The sequence below is a fragment of the Drosophila kikkawai genome, chromosome 3L (assembly GCF_030179895.1).
Source record: "Drosophila kikkawai strain 14028-0561.14 chromosome 3L, DkikHiC1v2, whole genome shotgun sequence".
In the NCBI taxonomy this organism is placed as follows: Eukaryota; Metazoa; Arthropoda; class Insecta; order Diptera; family Drosophilidae; genus Drosophila; species Drosophila kikkawai.
In genome coordinates, this window is record NC_091730.1 from 14,764,916 (window position 1) to 14,785,825 (window position 20,910).

At 38.8% G+C, this 20,910-nt stretch overlaps 1 protein-coding gene across 4 annotated transcripts; it reads right to left on the reverse strand.

The window, feature by feature from the left end:
- Positions 1–798: 798 nt before the first annotated feature.
- dsb (debris buster) lies at positions 799–19,776 on the reverse strand. 4 transcript variants are annotated; one of them, XM_070285920.1, is made up of 8 exons: positions 12,483–12,618; positions 10,808–11,108; positions 4,692–4,783; positions 4,467–4,624; positions 2,975–3,116; positions 2,191–2,904; positions 1,978–2,103; positions 799–1,919 (listed from the first exon to the last, which is right to left on the reverse strand). In XM_070285920.1, exons 2-8 carry the CDS (start codon positions 11,097–11,099, stop codon positions 1,536–1,538), a joined length of 1,908 nt encoding a protein of 635 aa, XP_070142021.1. In that variant the 5' UTR covers positions 11,100–11,108; positions 12,483–12,618; the 3' UTR covers positions 799–1,535. The 4 variants fall into 4 exon arrangements, with proteins under 4 accessions (XP_070142021.1, XP_017022857.1, XP_070142022.1 ...); XM_017167368.3 differs by lacking the exon at positions 12,483–12,618 and adding an exon at positions 19,461–19,776 and having other exon boundaries at positions 800–1,919; XM_070285921.1 differs by lacking the exons at positions 10,808–11,108; positions 12,483–12,618 and adding an exon at positions 5,571–5,747 and having other exon boundaries at positions 802–1,919.
- Positions 19,777–20,910: the final 1,134 nt, after the last annotated feature.

Below are 20,910 nucleotides of genomic sequence, written 5' to 3' on the forward strand. Positions count from 1 at the left end.
GGTGGCTATGAGTATGTGCGGCATACATTTATGAGGCCCTTGACAGCATATGTTGCAGGCGAATATTAGTTTATCACTCGCCATTTTATGCATTTCCAAGTGGCTGAGGGAAATTAGAAGAGTATTACCTAACTTTTTCATGGTTTATTCGTGGAATTTGTGTGGCAATTAATGGGCGATGATATCGGGGCCATGCCCTTTGCCACAGAAATTCGTTACAATCCTCCCAAAGGCCATTGGGAGGAGCGCTACGTAACCCCCTTTCCATGTAACACAAAGGCAGAGGCAGATGGAGGGGAAATGAATTGCGCCTTTAAGGTTTTCGTTTAAGTGAAATGTCAGCAACAGAAATTGAATCGAAAATTGTAAAATTGGTTTTGTATAAACATTTTTGCCAAATGAAATGAAAACGCTTTTCTTACGACTTTCGACTTGTTGTGTTTGCCTCCTGCCTGTCATGAAATTTCATTCTTTTGAATCGTTTTCCTACGTTGCTTTTTCTTTTTCATTTTTATTTCCTTTTTTATTTTTATTTTTCTCTGCTCTTTCACCGACTGACTCTGCCGGGGCAACATAGCAAAACATCATATTTCTTGTGCCTGTTTTTTATATTTCCGAAACAAAAGAAGGCTAGAAAACTAGAACCTCCCTTCTTCTTCTGGAACTTGTGTATAATTTATTGCTCATACGACCCGTGTGCGTGTGTGGATTGCCTTTTGGCAGGAAAAGCGGAAAATGCTTTGCTGTATGGAATTGTGGAAATGTCAAAAGTGCGTCAATCAACAAAAACTTCAAGAAAAAGAATGGCCAAAGCTCTGGTTTATTTTGCAGTGGATTTTTTTCTGCATTTTTTATATACTTTTGATTTATAAGATCCCGGGAATGGTTCTGGAAACTGGAATCTCAGCTTAGAGAAGGAGAATCTGTTGTTAACACGGAGATTTATGCTTACAGTTTGGATTTATGAGTTCAACATAAAGTATTTTTGAAGAGAAAAATTATAAATCAAGAAACAAGCGACTATATTTTTGAAACCCCAAAAGAAAATGCAGTACAATTTCCTTCAAAAAATCTCCTTTCAATTTATAAAATTTCCAATTTTCACACTTAAATTAAATACACAATAATTTCGTACATCCTCAGCCTAAACAATATTTAACAAATACATAATATACATAGTTAGTGTCTAAGGAGAAACTAGAGAATGAGCGCTCGCATTTTTCACATTGTAAATATTGACTAGTGAATTATTTGTAGCATTTTTATACAAATTCATACGCCTATCTACAAGTTAGTTAGTGGCTAGAGGCAAACCCGTTTTGGCGTTTGATTGATAATGATTGATTGATTCGATGTGTGGTAACTACTGAGTAATGATAATGCTTATGCAGTGGCAAGAACTTCAGGTATGCGTATATGCCACGATTTTGGCCAGAACGAAACTAACACTAGGACAGAAACACACTCACAGGCACACACGCAGACACAGATTCACGCCCTAGAAACCTAGTTAAAACTAGTCTTAGCAGCTACCACTAAACTATGACTCCCAACTGACTGTTCAGGCTTCCATCGATTATGGGCTGCGCGTCCTCCTCCTGCTGAGTCTCGCCCAGGCAGGTGGCCATGGGTCCATGCCGCAGCAGGGAGTAGCTGTCGCGATGGTGCACCAACAGGCGGTGCTGCTGATGGGCTATGAAGCTGCTGCCTCGCCTAAGGGATCGCCTCCCCATCTCTAGAATCTCCAGCGTGGGATCCCGGGCGAACACAAAGTTCTGGTAGGTCCGAACCAAGCTAAACACAATGGCAAAGGCCCCGCCGATGATCATCAGATAGGAACCGATGGGCACGGCATTCGGGGCAATTACGGTGCCCAAATAAATCCAGCGCTTGATAGCCGGCGTTAACTCTGAAATGCCCTGGAGAAGCCACATGAGTGATTAGATTAGATTTCCGGTTGTGGATGTGATGACTCACCTCCTCCAGCCACATGACCGGAAAGACAAAGTCTCGAAAATCACGCACTGGATAGACGTCCTTGGCACGTGTCACCTTAAGATTCAGTTGTATCCGCACTTTGCCCTCCAGAGGTACTCCAAGTTTCTGTGATACAAAAAAACAAATAAGAATTACAGAATAATTAATTATTATTTCCGAAATTAAATAAGAAAAATAGAAAATAACACTCACCGGTTGTATTTTGAAGTATGTTTCATGCTTCTCCCGCTCTGGCTTCAAACCTTCCACGGAATTGAGAAGATCCGGATGGGACTCGAAAAAGTGCGGATTGGATATATAGACGGGTGCTCCATACTGACAGGGACTGATGTTCTGGAGACCCTGCACCGCCTCGTAGTCGTTTGAGTCATAGCACTTGTTCTCCGGATTATGCGCCGAATCGCCATACGAATTATTGGGCAACCTGAACAGATCCGCGGCAATGCCATCCTTCTCCAGGCTCTCCACATACTTTAGAGGTATAATCCGGCACAGATCCTTATCGTAGATGTGTACCATCTCGGACTTGGTGAGGTCTCGCGGCGGAAAGAATGATCCCTCGGATCCGGCTATACTCGTGCAGGGTTCCTCACCCCAATGTGGCAGGTGATCCAATCCGTTGAGCGAATCAATATAGCCGAACTGTTCCATGCTCTCCATGCCAGTTTTGACGGAGGACACCTCCGTGAGCGTGCCATTCCGGCCCAGAAGGAGACCCATCTTCTCCATAGGTCTCATGTGCTTTGGATAAAACCTATGGGCTAAACTCACCAGGGCATCGTCATAGCCAAAGGCCAACTGTTCGGCTGTGACGTTAATGAAGGGTTTGAATTTGGCCGCTGTTATTACCACGGATATGGTCTTGGACAGTAGGTAGCCCAGCTTGGGACTGAGACTCGTGAGGGTCTGTTTTGATAAGGAAATAATTGGTTCAATAATTAAAATATAAAATAAAATTAAAGCTCCTTAGACTTACCAGCAAAGGAATATTGGGCGTGACTATGGGCGTGTCCTTATCAATACTCAGTTCAGGAACAAATTGCAGTATCTTCTTATGCTGATATGACACGGTGAAGTTATTTTCGTGAAACTTGACATTCACCTTCTGCATGTCTTCTCTGAAATTGTGGGAAAAACAAGGGACAAAATACGTTATCATTGATCGGCACGTGCTGGCAACTGGATTTCGTGGTCCAAAGCCATTCGGCAATTGAATGTCAAGTTCAGTTAGCCGCAGCTTCGAGCCAAAGAAAATTCACAAAAAAGAAACGAAACAAACAACACAAAAAAGAGGCTGCAAATAAATATAAAAAGTAACAACAACTGCGAATGACGGGCATCTTTTTGTTTTTGTGTCATTACAACTAGCAATTCCCACACAAATTAATCTTTAAATGCACAGGTGATCGGATGATTGATCACTTTTGGACCGAACGAACTCTCCTCTCAAGTTATCCTTCGTTTAAACGGGTTCGCAGGCAAATATGTAATTAAAAATTGCATTACATTCGCCAGAGCTCTAGATGTTGTAATCTCGCGATCGGCGGAAACTACTCCTCGCTGTGAGCTCATGGCTTAATTGGCCAGCTTGATTGCCGCCCCGTTGGCTCATGGCTTTAGGCCACTTTGATTGAGTGTTAAAATTCGAGCAGCTAATTCCATTGTTTGCACTTTGGCATTATGTTTAGGCTTGGTTTAATCTGATCATGATAGGCCAGCAGTTGGTTTATTGAAAGAAATATTTAAAGATTTTTTAAAAATATGTTTGAGGATAATTAAATTATTTTTAGGCAGATTATCTAGCTTTGGAAAACCCACTATTTGTCAAGTTATTAATAAGATTATTATAATCAAATTATTTTTGGAGCTTCTTGTTTTTCTTATTGATTTATTAAAATTAAAGAACTAATAATTATATGATTTAAATTCAAACTCTACGTTCTCCTACTCCATCTTTACGATCTTGAGGGTATTACGCGTTACTAAATATTATTTAAAATGTTACATGTACATATGTATTATTACTTAATTACTTGTTTTACAACCGTAATTTTTATGCTTTTTTTATACATCCAAAAATAGCTTTAAGTCTACAATTATCCTCCACAACTAATAACTACATTATGGAGTTGCATGCGAGAGAAATTATATTACTTCCCTGATGCCGCTGCTAATTAGCCCTTCTAGAAGTTCAATAAGATAACTAGCGGTCGTTTCCTTGGCTAATTTTTCCAGCTACTTGAATTGGTTTTAGCCCCCTTTGCGATTCTAATTACGGGTATTAAGACATCAACTTCCCAGTAAACCATGACCAATGGAAGTGAGCTGTGCCAAAGCCGCCATGAAAATTTATCTATTTTGCACATACATTTGTGAAAAACGCTTCTCGCAAAGGCGTAACGAATGTTTCAATTGGCGAGACTTATGACCAACAACAATGGAAAACAAGAAAACTGCACTGAACTTACCTGTACACAAACGGACCAACCTCCTGCAGCTTGGGCTTCTCGCCGTTGAGGAATCCATCCGGATTTGTCACATTGTAGATATAGAGCTTGGTTAACCGGATGACCCCGGGCCTCTGCCAATAATGATAGCTCAACGTATCATTCCACAGCCTTAAGTTCTGGGAGGATAACAAAAGGTAAGCTATAAAGTAATTTAATAAATTTTAATTTTATGTGAAAACTCACCTTTAGTATAAAATAATCCAGCCAAGGTATAGATGATAAAACTATGCCTAAGATTAAGGTAATTATTCCTATGATTATCACAGCTAGTCTATCTGAAAGAATCAAGAAGATGAGTCTTATTTAATAAATTGAAATGTATTTTACTAATTAGACTTTATTTAAGAACAAATAGAGTTTGTTTTTCCAGAAAAATATTCTTGTTAAAAACCTATACCAAAATTCTACGAAAATCTAGAGTAAACACAATGACTAAATACACCTAAAAAGCATTGCTGACGTTTGAGGAATTGTAAATAATTGGGGGAAACGCCAATCTGTGTTAACTTTAAAACTAAATGACGTAAAAAACTTCAACTTTACTTTGTCATCTTTCCTTAAAATTATTAAGTTTTTGTAAAGTCAATAAAATAAAGTTATTTGCCGAATTAATTCGAATTTCACGGTGCAATTTCACGGATGTCATCCTCAATTACATCGGTCAACACGATCGCGATCTCGTGGGCGATATATACGAATGATCTTGGCCGACTTATCACTGCACTGGACATATGTCTGACAGCTGCCAAAAATTTATGGCCCTCTGTTATCACTAATTGAAACTTAATCTTTACTTTAATGGTTAATTGGTTCGTGCACTTAGTCTGGTTAACGTACTTGAACACAGAAAAAAATATTATAGAAATATTTTCATATAAAATGTAATTCAAATGTTATTTTACATCAAAAATTAGTATTTTGACCTTCTTTTAAATATTAAAATTACATTTTCTATATAAACATGGATTTTTAAAATGGATTTAGATTAAAATTGTGTTTGTTGTTGATCGATATGATCCTGATAAGTATTTTTTTCTTTCTGTGCTCCCTGTCCTCCACCACCTTGCTGGCATTTTGGGGCTGTGGGCGTGGCCAGCAGCATGTCGCCTGACTGACTGAATCCGCTGATGATTATGATGATGGGCATACAATGCCAACGGGTTCTGTTCATTTTGAGTATGTATTTTTTGTATTTTTTTGTTGCGTTTGTGGCGGCGGCCGAACGCCCCAGAGCCCCAGTCAACGAACTGATCACCGGGCCGATCAAGAAAAACTGTTTCGCTATCGGGTTTTTTCGGCGAAAAAAAAGCGCCGCCTCTGCCCCGAAAAAAGTGCAAGGTGAAGCTCTTTTTTTCTGAACAACATAAATTTCAATTTTATTTATTATTTTATAAAATGCAGCACCGAAGCTGCTTCGATTTTCTTAACAGGTCACTAAGTCAAAAACAGCGCCGTCAGCGGGATATGGATAAAAATGCTAAAAAACATGACAGATAGGTAGTTGAAAATTCATAAAACGAATTTAAAATACACTTAAAGTATTGTACTGCAATTGAAATTTATATATTTAATTATTTTCCAAATTGTTAGAATTCCTAAGCTTTTATTGCAAAAATATTAAAACAACTGTCCCTGAAAAAGCTTTAACTTATCTCTATAAAAATTATATATTCTAGATATACTTTATGCATTTTGTGATTACAAAATTATGGTCGATAAAGCTTAGACCCCTGTAAGGGTACTGAAATAATAAGCGGGAGACAGACATCTACATTGTGAGGGCCATAAATAAGCTTGGAAATTCATTATACTCGCATTGAAAATGGGCGCGATAATTGCTGTCAAAATATAGACGGATTATGTATATACTTTTTTTTCGAGTTCGGGCGGCTTCTTTATCGTTTTTGCCGTGTTCCACTGACCCTGAAGAGATTCGCCGGCCATAAACTGCGTCCCAGAGAAAGTTACGCAAAAAAGTAAGAAGCAGAAAAGGAGAGTGAAAAAACGGCTTTAAGAGCAGGTGTCATAAAACGAGGCACATAACATTTTTTTTTGGGGCCTCACCGACAAGGTCAAGGGAAGACAACGACGACTTCAACGGAAGGCTTTATCTTCAGTCTTCGGTTATTCAGTTATTTGAAGGTTTTGCTCTTCTAAGACGTCGGATAATGTTACTGCAATCGAACGGCGATTGCACATCGGGGATCGGGGACCAAGATATAGCCAGAGCCACAGCGATATGGTCACTAAACATTTGGCACACAATTGATACGTCAGCGACCCACCGCCGACCGACCAACTGACTAACTGACTGTTGACAATTATGCTGATCCCAGTCCAAGTAATTTTTGTTGCCACTTATTTTGATGTTTGGGTTTTGTGTTGTTTTTTTTCTTTGTGCGGCGTGTTTTTGCCATTTCGTTTAGCTGCTTGAAGCGGGCAGTGAAGTCTTTAGTTACAACAATAGCAGGGGCGGTGTTAAAGGGGGCTGGGAAGTTATTTAACAAAAAGAGATTCTTAGATATACATATTTTACTTCATTAGAAATAATCTGTGACTATATAAAGCCAGGAATTCTAGTTTATATAAGCATAAATTCATTATTATTCGAGCTTAAGAATTTTAAAATGAATTATTATTAGAGTAGCTAGTAGGTTTCCTCAAATATTTCTTTAATTTAATTTATGTACTTCAAGTTTAATCATCATCCCTTTCTTTGAGCCCCTGTTTAAATTGGTTATAGCCACTGGTGTCATATGCTCGTTTCTCTTACAAAATTACAGCTGAGCACGCGATATTCACAATTCCAAACTTCTAGTCTCCGAAGTTAGCCGAAAGCCACGCACAAAGGTTAAATAAAAGCGTTAAGAGCAAAGCGAGCCAACCTTTACAGCAATGCAATTGCTGTAGACTAAGAAACAATTTAAAAAATAAATTATATAAAATTTGGGAGGTGTAAATAGCTCTACCCTGGGAGGTCTATTTAACCTGCTTCCAAAAGAAATAGAAAAAAAATAGTAATAAGACAGAGGAAAAAGAATAAACGTCTAAAGTATAGTGAGTTTCCCAATTGCCTGTTAAAATTAACGCTCACAATTACCGGTGTCCATACAGCTGCAGCTGCTTCGCAGCTCTTGGCCAACAGCAGCTAGAGCTATAGCCGCTTAAAGCCAACAAAGCGTTCTGCTGCTGGCCATATACCATTTCAATAGAGCGTTTCTGGTACCCGGACAATACCGAGTGCAACAATAGAGCTAAACCAAACAGTTGCTGCGCCAGCGTCGTGCTAAGATTTCGTTTAAGAACGTGCCGCCTCGGGGGAAGCACAATATAATAATTATAATAATAATGATAATACCTGTGATTCAAGACTTGATTCAAGACCCGTATCTTTTATGCCCATGTAAACACTTTTGTTTATGCAAATAATTGCCATTCCTGGCGATCCACGATCACTTCCTCGTACGCGCCACAATTGGCATCACGTGTCGCGCCGTCCGTATGTATCTCAGGGGATCCCTACTGCTTGGTGGGATTCAGATTGGTATTAAGACGAGGCCCAATTAGCCGAAACAAAGGGCAATGCTATGGGCATGTCCCACGAAAAACAAATCGCAACAACAGCAACCGGTTTTCTTGGACACCGGCGGGACGTGCCTTCGCCGCAATTTTGAATTTAAGTTATCGCATTTCGGCCCTTAATTAAAGCATTTACAACTGATTTTCGCCCTGGATAAGGACCCAGCCCCGGAATGGAGAGCTTTTATGGGAGAGAGAAGTGCCGGCTGGCCAGCTGAAGGTTAGGAGAACTGGATCGAGATGAAAGGGAAAATTTGCAGTGCAGCGGAAATCCTGGGGAGAAACCCTCAGAATGGAAAGTGAACTTGTAATCGATGTAGGAAAAGGTTTTATTTTATTATTTATGGCTTCACTTAAGCTCTCTTTAAGTTATAAATTTACCTTGTATAATAAGCTCTTTCCTCCTAAGAAATACATTTCGTTAACTTCTGGTCGTTGAAATTCTGTGTCAACGTCTTACAAATTCCAACGCAGAGTGGCCAAAAAGCTAAGCACGATCTTGGCAAGGCCTTAATGCCAGCATCTGGTTATATAATCACATGGCACACACACATACAGTCTGGTGTTGCCAAAGAGTCCGCTCTGCTGCTGAGGGAACTCTTCTTCTAGAGCCACTTCAGCTGCATCGACAACTACCGCGCCTTTTTCTGTTTCTGTTTGAGCCAAGCCAACACACAAGACATAGAATTGGCCAAAAAGCTTAAGCAAACGCTGTTCAGCCAGCCTGGCCGCCTGCCTGCCTGCCTGCATGTGTTAATTTATGCTCACTCTCCCGGCTGTCGGGCATCCATGGCGGCTACTTGATTTGGCACTCGAAGCCACTTCACTCCATGTCGCTATCACTGACCGCTTCAAACCACTCAGGAACTCACTCGCACTCATTCAGTATTTTGTAGCTTCACAGAGAAGCACAGGAAAAAAATACAAGCCACTTATTAAGTGGGAAAACTATAAACTTTTAAGATTTCCACCAAGTCAAGAAGTAGTTCTTGATTAAATCTATGATGTGCTTTATTATTTTATAGGTCAATAATGATAATAAAATAAAATTCTAAAAAATAAAACTACTAAAATTTCTTGCTGTGCCTGACCAATTGATTTGGCAACATTTTCATATTTGCTTTGAATGAGCTTGCGGCTGTTATTTTCGATTGCATTGGTCTGCGTTAGTCCGAGTATTCCGGCTAATAGTGGCCAGTATTGCTGGCCACCGCGCTTTCAATTGCCAATTTTAATTTTGCCTCTTTGCCTCACTTCTGTTTTTAATGCTGCCTGTTGTTTGTCGTGGCCTGTGTGTAATGTCCGAGAGCATTGCATTAGAATTGCCATTGCCCAAGCACAAGGCATTTATGGAGAATTCATCTGGCGACGACAGCTTCCTCAATAAAATATTAATTCGCAAGATTATCTGAAATTGCCTTAGCGAAACCAGTTGCCCATAAATCCGTGTATCATTGTTAATCCCTATCCGATCATCACGTCTCTTGGAAGTATCATAAATTGCCCTGGCACTGGCACTGGCGCTGGCACTGTGCAAACATGGTTTTAAAGCCTGGCCAATAAGTCAAGTGCAAAACGCTTAAAACATAATTCTATATAAGAGCGACAGAATGCAATCGAAAATGGCCTATAGAAAACGAAGTGAAACCGAAACCATATCCGAATCCGAATTGAAAAACCTGAAAAAATAGAGAAAAGCGAAACGTAAGCAAAGCGGAGCCTGGGCTCCAAGTCTAAGCCAAGTTCAGAGCGTTGCTGCTGGCTCTGTCTCTGTCTGGCGAATGTTCTTGGCCATGGTTACTTGGCCTGCTAGCTGTTTGCTTTTGCACACTTGGCTGCCTTCGCCACGAGTAGCGACTTGGCTTGGCTCACTCGGCGTATACGCAATGTCGGCCATTGCAAAGAACGCTATAGCAGAGACTATATCTGCTATTGAATGTGTATGTGTGTGTGTGCGAGAGCGTCTGTGAGTTTCCTTGATTTACATCTGCGCTTAGTTGGCTTTTCGACTTTTAGTTTTCAAGTCTGCCACTAAAATGTTTTGATTTTTATTCTCTTTTTTAGTTTTTTGTTTACGGTTTTTACTGCTGCTGCTGTTTGGTTTTTCCTTTCAGCAACAAAAAAATACTCGTTTTCAATTTTTCGGTTTGCAGTTCTTGGATGACCAGTTTGTGGTATTTTTGTTTCTTTTTTTCTCAACTTCAATCTGTCAATGCAACTTGTTGGGCTTTTGATTTTGGCCAACTTAACAAGTGCCTGACCAATTTGGCGGTTGATATTGACTTTTAGTTAGCTAATTGAGCATTTAATAGCATTTTTCCTTAATTCAATTTTCTTGTCCGATTGACGAAGGTGATAAAAGCCTTAACTCTGTCATTGAAGCTATTTCCTTTTTGGGAAAGTTTGGAAAATTTTATAAATGTATTTGAGCGTTTGAAGACATTAACATAATATTAAGGTGTCCATATTTTTTCTACATTCTTCTTACGTTCTGCTTACAAATATATAATTACTAGATTTTCTTCAATTAATTCATAATTTTCCATAAATTTTCCATAAATCCATTACCGCTTTTTTGCTTCATGCTAATATTGTTCCACTAATTGTTTTCTGGCTGCTCTGGCTTTTAATTCCGTGTCTTGTTTAATTCCTCACTTTATTCTAACGAATGACTGGCATGTTTTTAGCTTTATACTTATAATTAAGTGGACTGTACTTACTATTGCTAATCCTAACTCCATGAGATATCAGCATGGAGAGCGGCGTTCCCCTGTGTGTCACATGAGGGCGAGACCTCCGCCCCGTGGCAGTTGTGGCTGTTGGGGTTCCCTGTGATGGCAGTTGTGGCTGCTGCTGCTGATGCTGCTGCGGTTGTTGTTGGAGTTGCTGATGCTGATGTTGCTGCTGTTGTTGATGTTGCTGCTGCCGTCGATTACGCCCACAGGTGGCCCAGTCAAGGATGTGATCTCTAGCGGTGCGTCCATATCGCAGGTAATGTTTTTCCAAGCCCATAATTCAAGTCTAACGGGAGATGGTACAGAGAAAGAAATAAATATAATAAATATTACTTAAATTGGTTTCTTTTCTTAGGTATTTACATACGTAATTATAGTTTCATTAGTTTATGAATATTCAATTTTTTAGAGATAAAAATATCAATGTCATAGATATTGTAAATATTGCTCGCTTTCCTATAGAACTATCTTGTTTTACAATCCATAAACTACTTTGTAAATATGGAAATATTCAATGAACAAAAACACCATAATAAAAATTAATTCAATTAAAAATTCAAATGATTTTAGTCAGCACAAAATCACAATAAAAAAGTATTTAAAGAATTAAATATTGGTACTAATACTACAATTTTACATATAATAAAATTTATATTATTTTAGCTTTGTGTAGCATTAAAATCCGCTAGAAATTAAAGCTTGTTTGAGGTGGATTAGTTCAATGTAGTAAATAAACCGAGTGGCGGGGATATTTATGGAAAGCAATTAAAATCTAATTTAGAGTCTAGCATCTCCGCCAAGCACTTCCTGAGGTCAGTGTCTAATCTTAGAAAAGAGGTTCTTACCAAACCCAAACAGGAACTAAAGGCCTTGGCATACTCCTGTGAAGATTTCGGCAGATTAACTCCGCAGAAACCGCAATAAATCGTGCCATAAATTTCATTTTAACAATATAATCATATATGTTTTTATTAGCCACGCCGAGAGCTGTAAATACATTTGTCACTCGGTCGGTAGGTACGTGATTGCACGGGGAACCCTCTACGTTGGCAGGTCGTTACCTGAAGCCATAGACAACAATATGCTAATTGGCTGCTGCTGTCCGGCTCTGCCCGGCACAGTTTCATTTGCTTACTAATTGAAAATGCAGTTTATAGAATGGAAATTTTCAAGCAGTCCAGGAAAACGTGAAGAGCGCAGAGTTCTGATGAACTAAAAGCGGAATTGAACACATATCAATGCACGTGAGCTATAAAATCAGGCTTTGGTTTTTTATAGTGCAGAAATGTGTCTATAATTAAGTCTCCATGAATAGCTTAAAGTAAACGTGACAACTATGTGATTACAATGATTTGTGCAGAATTTTTAAAGAACTCAAACAAACTTTCTGAATTTATATAAAATGTTTCAATAATGCCAAAGTTGGTATACACTGGCAGGTTACAGTTGGTTGAGGGACCGAATTCTGCGTTATGCCATTATAATACCCTGCGGGGGTATAAAAATAAATGGATAAACTTTCCATGGGAAGTCCAGTGGCGAAAAACAAATGACTCAGGCAACGAACTTTGCATACTTAGACCTATGCTTGGAGTGGACTTTCATCAAGCTTAGCTCTATTTTTGTCGCTCTCCGTGTGAGCTCATAACCGAGAGCTTACCAAGATCTCCATTTGAGCCGCATCTCAACTAAGGGCAAATTATATTTAATTGACTTCTGACATAACTGAAATGTTAGTTAAACATTTTTCGGCTCTGCTGTCACAATTGAGCGATTTTGGTTTATGAACAAAATTGTGTAAAGAAAACAAAAGCAGCAATAACAAAAATAAACTTTAAAAAAACAAAAGAAAAAAATATTTAAACACATTTAATGACATTTATATTTTGTGTACTTTGTTTTGCGGATTTCTGTTGTTGTTGTTGCTGTTGCTGTTTTCAGCTGCGTATCTTTAGTTTTAATTGCAGCCAGATTGTAAACCGCTTTGGGCCAAGACTCTGCTGCCTTAATTTGTGCCATTTTGCAGGGCAAATATTTAGCTGTACGCTTAATGAGCATAAAATAATTAAGGCCGCATTTAATTTGCCTCAACAAAAAAAAGAAAAAAGAACAGCTCTCAAGGGTATGGAAAGGGAAAGGATGCGGAAACAGGAATCACAATCGACGGGCAAGGCTCCGGGACTTAACGACTTCATTCGAAGTTCAACAACAGTCGGAAGTCGGCATTATTTATTATTATCATCTGAGGCTGCCCATTGGCCACTCCCCCGCCCATTAGCCCCCTTGAAACACACTCCTTGTCCACAAAATCACGCCCCAATGGCCAGAGCCAATCCATTAAGAAGTCCCCACAAAAAAAAGAAAAAAACTTCGAGGGAAAAAAATTAAAAAGTGAAACACGTTTCTTTACAATTTTGTGCTTATTGGCCACGGCCTGGTCACCTGGCTAGCTGGCTGGCTAGCCGACTGGCTTCTTTGGCTTATTATGCAATCCGAGAGAGCAACACGATACTGGATTGGTATGGTTAGAAAATCATTAAAAAATAGCACAAGCATTTGCGTAAAGAAATTTCAAAATGCCAAATGCGAAAATTTGATTGACCTAAATACGGTTTTATAACCACATCGATATCCACATCCACATCCAGTATATATGGCAACTGGATGTGTTGCAATTGCCACATGCCACTGTGCCGCTGTCCAGCGAAGCTTTCTAACAGCTGACGACGACGACGACGACGGCAGCGGCGGCGACGATACCCAACCCGATTCCAGCACCAGCTCCAGGTCTAGCCAAGAGACTGGGCTTCAGCTTCACTTTCAATTGCAGTTTGCACACGCGAAAAAAGATCTACCTCTTTAAAACCTCAAGAAGTTCATTCAAAATTTTAAATTCTTAAAGGGTTTTTGAAATTCCAATTAAATGTTAATGTTTTCTGATATTTCTGAATATTCTCTACGGATTCACAGCTTTATTTCAATATAATATTTGTCTCTGTGCATTAGCAGAAGTAGGTTGCTTGGCCAGCAGGCCACTGAGATACTAAGCCACTAAAGTTAGCCGCTCTGTCTGCCTGAATTTGAGAAACACAAAAATAAGGCAGCGTTCGTTGGCATTTGCCGAAATGTTGCTGCAGTTGCAGTTGGCGTTGCCGCTGTAAATGTTGCATGTTGCTCGCGTGCATTTCTAAGTGTGAGTCAAGAGGTGCGCCTTCTTTGGCGCCTAGACTATATTGGTCCGATTTGTGATCAATTTTCCCAGGTGGATATTGGTTTTGGGAGTTTCATGAATTTTTATTTAAAATTTTAATAATATTAGGTAAACTAATGATGGAAGATTGGGATCTAAATTCGAGAAAATATTTGAAATATTCTATCTTGACCTATTTATTTATTTTAAACAAAAAATAATATCCTTTATTAAAACATAAAACCTTTTTACAACTAGCAGAAAATTTATGAAAATCCCATTAATCATCCCAGACCGACACCTGCCTTAAAATCTCCAAAAAATATTCAAAAATTAAATAAAACTTCATGATTTTGATTTAATAATTTCTCAGGTATTGTACCTCCTGGGGTTTGCCGCTACACGTCTGTATAAATATTACCAAAAAAATGTTGCCCCCTCAACTACCATGTCGAGTGCATCTCAAGTTCGCTGCTTTCCTTGAGTCATGTTGCCTCTTGCCAAACAGTAGCCAGCAACCAGCCACTGGAGTTCCAGTGCCTGCTTCTCCGCCCGTTTGTCTCCATTTTTATCTCTCCTCTCGGCACTTGTTTGTTTTGGTTTCTTAGCACTGCAGTTGCTGCTGCGGCTGCTGCTGCTGCTGATTTAATAATTTCACACAGCAGTTTCAGGTTGCCGTCTGCAGTCTGCAGTGGTGCGAAGGTCACGCGCCACTTTTCTCTTTGCCAGGCTCTTGCATTTATCCTCAGATCCAGTTTGGTGCCAGAGTGCGAGATTTTCGGCCTGTTTTATGCATTTTTAATAAATTTCTGCTTAATTTTGTTGGCAGACAACGCTTATAATTTTATAGTAATTCTTTTTTTTGCTTCCCCTCATTCGTATTTATTACATATATAAAATATCAATTTTTTTTTGGGGGAATCATCAGCGCTTCCTTGTGCTCGGCCGCCTGATTACAGAGAGCGCTCTTGAATGGCTTCATAAGCCATGGCCAAGTGGAGGAACCAAAGAGCTGAGCCCTCGAAAGGGCCTGGCCTTTCATAATTGGCATCGTTGGGAACGCGTTGATTGGCAAATTGTATGCAATTATTGAAACTGCGCAGGCAGTCCTTTTTTTCGGTTTCCGATTTCACATCCCAAAGGGTTCGTTCATCTCGCCACTGTTGTTGACATTGAGATAAACATAAAAATCTTTACGGAAGTTTCCGAGATCGAACCCAGAAGTGGTTGGTCGCTCATTTAGCTCTAATTGCAGCCTGAACAACGGGGCAGGGCATTTATTTGGCTTTGCCCCCCATCATCACACGGAAAAAAAATCGAATAAAATCGATGGAAACTGGCTGGATATGTAAAATAAAATTTTAATAATATAATACACTTTAAAATTACAAAATACTTTAAATAAACTGTACTCTTAAAATCTAGTTTGAATTAATACTTATTTTTTATTTTGCGCACGAGTTTTCCGCTTGGCAGCTCCACACTTTCCTTAGCTCGTACTTGAGCTCTTCTTATGCCACATAAATACATATTTATATATCGTTTTGTTCAGCGAAAGCTCTCAGACATACATATTTACATGTGTTCATTCATAGCTCACCTGGCCAGGCCAAGCGCAACAAATCATTCTTTAAATGGTAGTAGCTGCAGCCATGTAAACAATTTAAATGGCATTAAGTAATGCAACATTCACATTCAACTTGATGTAATAATAATTGTAATTATTGTTGTTTTAAGAAATTGAAAAAAATAAGTGTAGCAAGTTCAGAGAGAAAACTATAAAACGAAAGACTTAGGCAACGAACTTGACATTGTGTGTGTGGTGAGAATGGAGCAGGAATTAAATGCTGAGGTAAAGGTAAGGTTCTTGGGAGCATACACTTAATGACTTTTTATAAAGAGAGTACTGTCATTGTCTTGGAAAATTAAGTAATTAAGGTATATTACTTCAGGTGACTTAAAAATCGTTTAAAAGAAATTAACCTTTAAATAGTTCTAAGTTCAAATTCATTTTGTATTTAGCTGAAAAACAAACCTATACATTCTAACTTTACATTTCATTAAGAAACAATTTATATTTCCTCATTAAAAATAGTTTTTTTAGAACAATAAAGTTTTATCCAAGTCCAAATGAAATTGTAAACACTTTCCAGAAGCTCTATTTATTAATAACTCTTGTCAATTTGTTAGGATTTTGTTTGTACTCCCCATTAAGCTCTCATCTTCAACTCCACTTGACTATTTGCTTCGGCATTTAACACGCGCCCTGTTCAAGCTGAGAGCTGAGAGCGGCTTAAAAACATTAACAAGATTATTGCGAACGTCATGGACTCTTGTGGCAGTTGCAGTTTCAGTCACAGACTTGGCCAAAAGCCGTGGCCAATCGCTGAAGCGTGGCCGGCCGCTCCATCAACGGCAACATTATTGGCAAACATTTTCCAATACTCGTCAGCAAGCTGCGTCGGGTGTTGTAATTTATACGAACTCACTCTCTCGTCATCTATTTTTGGGCACATTTAATGGGCCATTTTCGGCATTATTTTTCTTTTTTTTTTTTTTGATTTGGCGAAACCATTCGCGAAATGCTCCAATTACGCCTGAGAATTTCCAGCCAAAAAAGACCCTTTTTAAACACGCACTTCACTCGAATTGTCCGCCGATTTTGAGAAGGGTCTCTGATCAGCTTGTCAGAGAAATTTCAGCTGGCAAGGTCGTCGTGTGTCTGCACACGAAAAAATTGGGCAAAAGATCAAGCCAATGATCATATAATTATTACTTAAACAATAATCCGCACTTGAAACTTATTTAAATTGATTACAAAATATTATTTTGTATTTGATGTAATACAGTATATATTAATATTAATAAAAGTTTAAATTTATATTATTATAACTCACAGGTTATGCCAATATTTCTTTTCCCTAAGTGTGCCTGCGGGTGGGCCATGGGGCCGGCAAACTTCAATCCTGACCTAAGTCACCGTTCCATAACTATATGGCTATATATTCGTCTGTCTCCCCTGCGGCCAATATTCGGCGATTGATGGATTTCTCGCACTTTAAGCCGGCAAACGGCAATTTGCCAATTTCTTGCGCTTATCAGGGGTCCAATCGGCTATTTGGTTATTAAAGAGCGTGGCTCGCTCATTATGTAAGCGTATTGTATGCTCGGTTATTAGCAAGTGTGCTTGCTCCGGGCCTCTGCCAAAATGAATCAGAGACAACAAAAAATAAAAAATAAAAATGCACACATCAAAAACCTTAAGTCAATATTTCAATTTAACGGTTAGGAAAACGCCGAAGCAACAAAGCGATCACTTTGTAGCCTTTTGTGTGACGTCTATGGCTCCTAAGGGTATCTTTTTTTTGGCTTTCGGTTAATTTAAGACAACTTCTGTGTCCATGCTCAAGTCTGGCCAATTGGTGGGCGGATGGATGGGCGGATGGATGGGCAGATGGATGGGCGGATAGAGGATGGATGGCTGGGATGAGTGACTAGCTAAGTGGTGTAGAAGGCGGCGCACATACCGTTGGAAATTTCGCTTAAATCGTTGTCTGAGGTTCAAGCTTGAAAGTGAAACTAATTTGGGGTTAAGCGAAGAGATGGCGTGATTAAATAGGTCTTAAAATAAAGTGTAGAGTGTGGTAAGACCTGAAACTAAGTAGGTTTTTTTTACATTTAAATATTGTTGAGTTTTTTTTTGCGAATATTTAAAGGTAAATTTTAATATACCTGCAGACATATAATTCGAAATTTAATATTTTATTTATATAATTTTTAAGTCTATACAAAACCCTTATTTCTTCCCACAAAGAGCCCTCAAAGTTGTCCTTAATTGCTTCCCTTTTTGGGGTCATTGCCACAACGTCATTGACTCATTTATTTGGCATTTCCAATTCTACGTATGCTTGTTGACTGACCCTAAAATTTCACACCATTTCACACAAGAAATTTCCCAATTTTTATTACTTGTATTTACATTGTGTGCTCTCTTATGTTTTCTGTCTCCAGTCGAGGGGGTCATAAACTATTTCGCAGGGAACCCATAAATAAATCAATTGCAATTTCCAGAAATATCCATCGATTTAAAGGTCACCTTTGTTGCTAACCGCATTTCACCTTAACATTGACCTGAACTCTGTCTGTTGGTGTGAGAGCAAGTGGGTCAAACTAAAGGTAGAGTTGGAGGGGGAATAACGCATCATTACCGGACTTCGGTACGTGTCTGCGGTTGCATATTTGCGAAATCCCCTACCGAAAAACAGATCGACAGACTCCAAAATATGCATTTGGCCAAGAGACAAACACACACACACTCCACGCTCAAGAAATGACCGCTCATAACCACCGCATTGCCGTTATTTTGCATAACTTGCAAAATGTTTACACTTAATTGCAGACTGCAAAAAAACTAAAAAAAAAAATAAAAACCAAAACAGAAAAAGAGCCAAGAAAAACCCCAACCGAAACCGAAACCGAAAGACTGTTTATAAATTAAAGCAAACACAAAACTAAGAGCTTTGTCGTTGGGCAAGGGCTTCTCTGATTAGGCTTGCGATGTCTGGGCCCTGGCCTGCAGTGTTTTCTGTACCTGCCGCCGCCTGATAAGGCTGGTCATTTGGCACTTGTAATCAGTTTAATTGATTCGGTCTTGTGGCGGAATAAAATGAGATTTTTGACAGCTCCGTTAATATGTATAATCCAATTATAAAAGCGCACATTGAACTGCAGATTTTGATTGAAAAGGTGCGGGGCGATGGCTGCCCTATTCGATTAAATTAAACAGTCAAAGGAATAAAACGAATTATAAACAACATTGATGGGACTTTCGCTTATTGATTTAAATATTATATTATTTAAAATATTTGTATAGCCACACTTATTAATTCTTGAATAATTTTAATTGTCTTTTTGGTTATAAGAATCACTAATATTAAAGTTTTACAGATTTAACACTCTTATTTGGGATAAAAATTTGGTTATAAATAAAATGTATACATTATTAAATATTTATAATAATATAATACAGTTTTTTTGAATTTATAAATGTGAAATAGTAATTTTTGATAAAGAAAACTAATAAGTATAATCAGTTTGACACATTTCTTCGAAAATAAAAACAAAATATTCAAAAACTTGACTGTTTTCAGAACTCATTATAATATAGAGATCTCATACATATTTTTAAATTCTTTAAATTTCAACAAACAAATTACCAACAATTAATAAACCTACACTTAATGAAAACATTACAGTTAAACCGCAAAACCTTTTAATGGCAAAACATTAATCAAAATTCCAGCACTTGACATGGCAAAATATTATAATTAATGAAACCGCGCACATGGATTTTATTATTTATTATTAATTTCCTACATAGAATGTGGCACATACGCCCCGTTTTCAGCTTGGTAAAGAAATAACTCATACGCCCCGTTTGACACTTACGTTTCCAAAAATTCTTACAGAAGGCTACACGGCTAATCCAAAGTTAGGCTTTCGCTTTCGCTAGCGAGAGGGAATAATTCGGGGAGTATTTCTTGTCTCTAAACTCTTAGCATATTCACTACCGACCGACTAATTGAATTGAAGCCAATTAGGATGGGTTCTTCTTAGCTCTTAAACAATTAAGAACTCATAGTCGCGATATCCATCGGATGCTGGCAATTTACTTAACCGAATTAAAGTGCATTTAGTGGCGAATTTAGGTGCGATCGCGCCCGCTGCTACCGAGAGAGCATGTGTCGTTCGTTTCGAAGTTGACGCGTCGGAGTGAAAAACTCGCATGAATGGACCGTCGTCTGGGCAAGACGTTTTTGTGTAAAAACCCCGGGCTTCAGACGTCGGCGGCGACGTCGACAGCGATCGCCGACTAAGTACGAGCGCTTTTTTAAAACTGAGCCGATCTCGCAGCCAAGTATCTGAGTATCTGTGCTGTAGCTGTGTATCCGTGTATCTGTGAGATACGAGTGCTACAACCAGGTGCTGCAATCCTCGCTCCGTTTAGACCAGAAATTTGGCAATTTAGCTTTAGCCTAAAACTTAAACTGCTTTGTGGTGAGTTCGGCGAGCGTGTTGGGTTTTCCTTTTCCGACCGGCTTTCGGGGGATTTTTTTCTTTCATACAAACATATATTTCTTACAATTATTCTTCGCTTTATTTATGCTGAGTCACTGGCTGTACTTTGGGCCACCTTTTTACTTGTTTACTTTATTTTCTCGTCGCCTTTTTATCGCCTTGGTGACTTGCGTGGTTCTAGTTAAGTGAACTTGGCGGTCTTTTTATTGCTTCCTCCTGGTATTTCCGACTTTTGGGGTTTTTGGCTGAGGGATATGCGAGGCGACGGCCTGGAAAGAGTTGCCTTTTACTCTTGAATTTTTCGAGATAAACTGCAAATTGTTTTTTAATACCTGTTTCTAGGAGCTCTTAAATCCAATTTAAATATTTGAAATGCAGGTTTACTTGGAAATAATTTCATATATTTTATATTTTACTTTAAAATAAAATACACATTTTTCGCCCAGTGCATTTACGATAAAACCAAGGCTAATTGCGAATGTCTGATCCCATTCACAAAGCATGCTTTATCAATTACAAATAATAAACCCCGAATTATCCACCTTGAAGGCAAAGAGTGCAAGAGTTGTGAAAAACTCCCCAACTCCCTACGAACGCTGAGCTATAAACCGAAGTGGAAAATTTTCCACACGTCGCAATTGTTTTTATGTGGCTAACACTAAGTAGTCTTATCGGCGGGGGCTTGACTATTAATTTCTCGCTCAAGTTCCAGACCGTTTTAACTAAAGCAAATCGCTGTTGATCAGTGGGCTGTAGCAGTACGCATCTGACGTCATAACTACTAGTATTAACACTCGTAAACAGATATTAGCTTTTGTTT

Coding starts and splice junctions, on each gene's coding strand:
- dsb (XM_070285920.1), bottom strand. CDS start 11,099: ATGGGCTTGGAAAAACATTACCTGCGATATGGACGCACCGCTAGAGAT. Junction 3,117..4,466: donor GTTGGTCCGTTTGTGTACAG/GTAAGTTCAGTG, acceptor CCACAATTTCAG/AGAAGACATGCAGAAGGTGA. Junction 2,905..2,974: donor CGCCCAATATTCCTTTGCTG/GTAAGTCTAAGG, acceptor TTATCAAAACAG/ACCCTCACGAGTCTCAGTCC.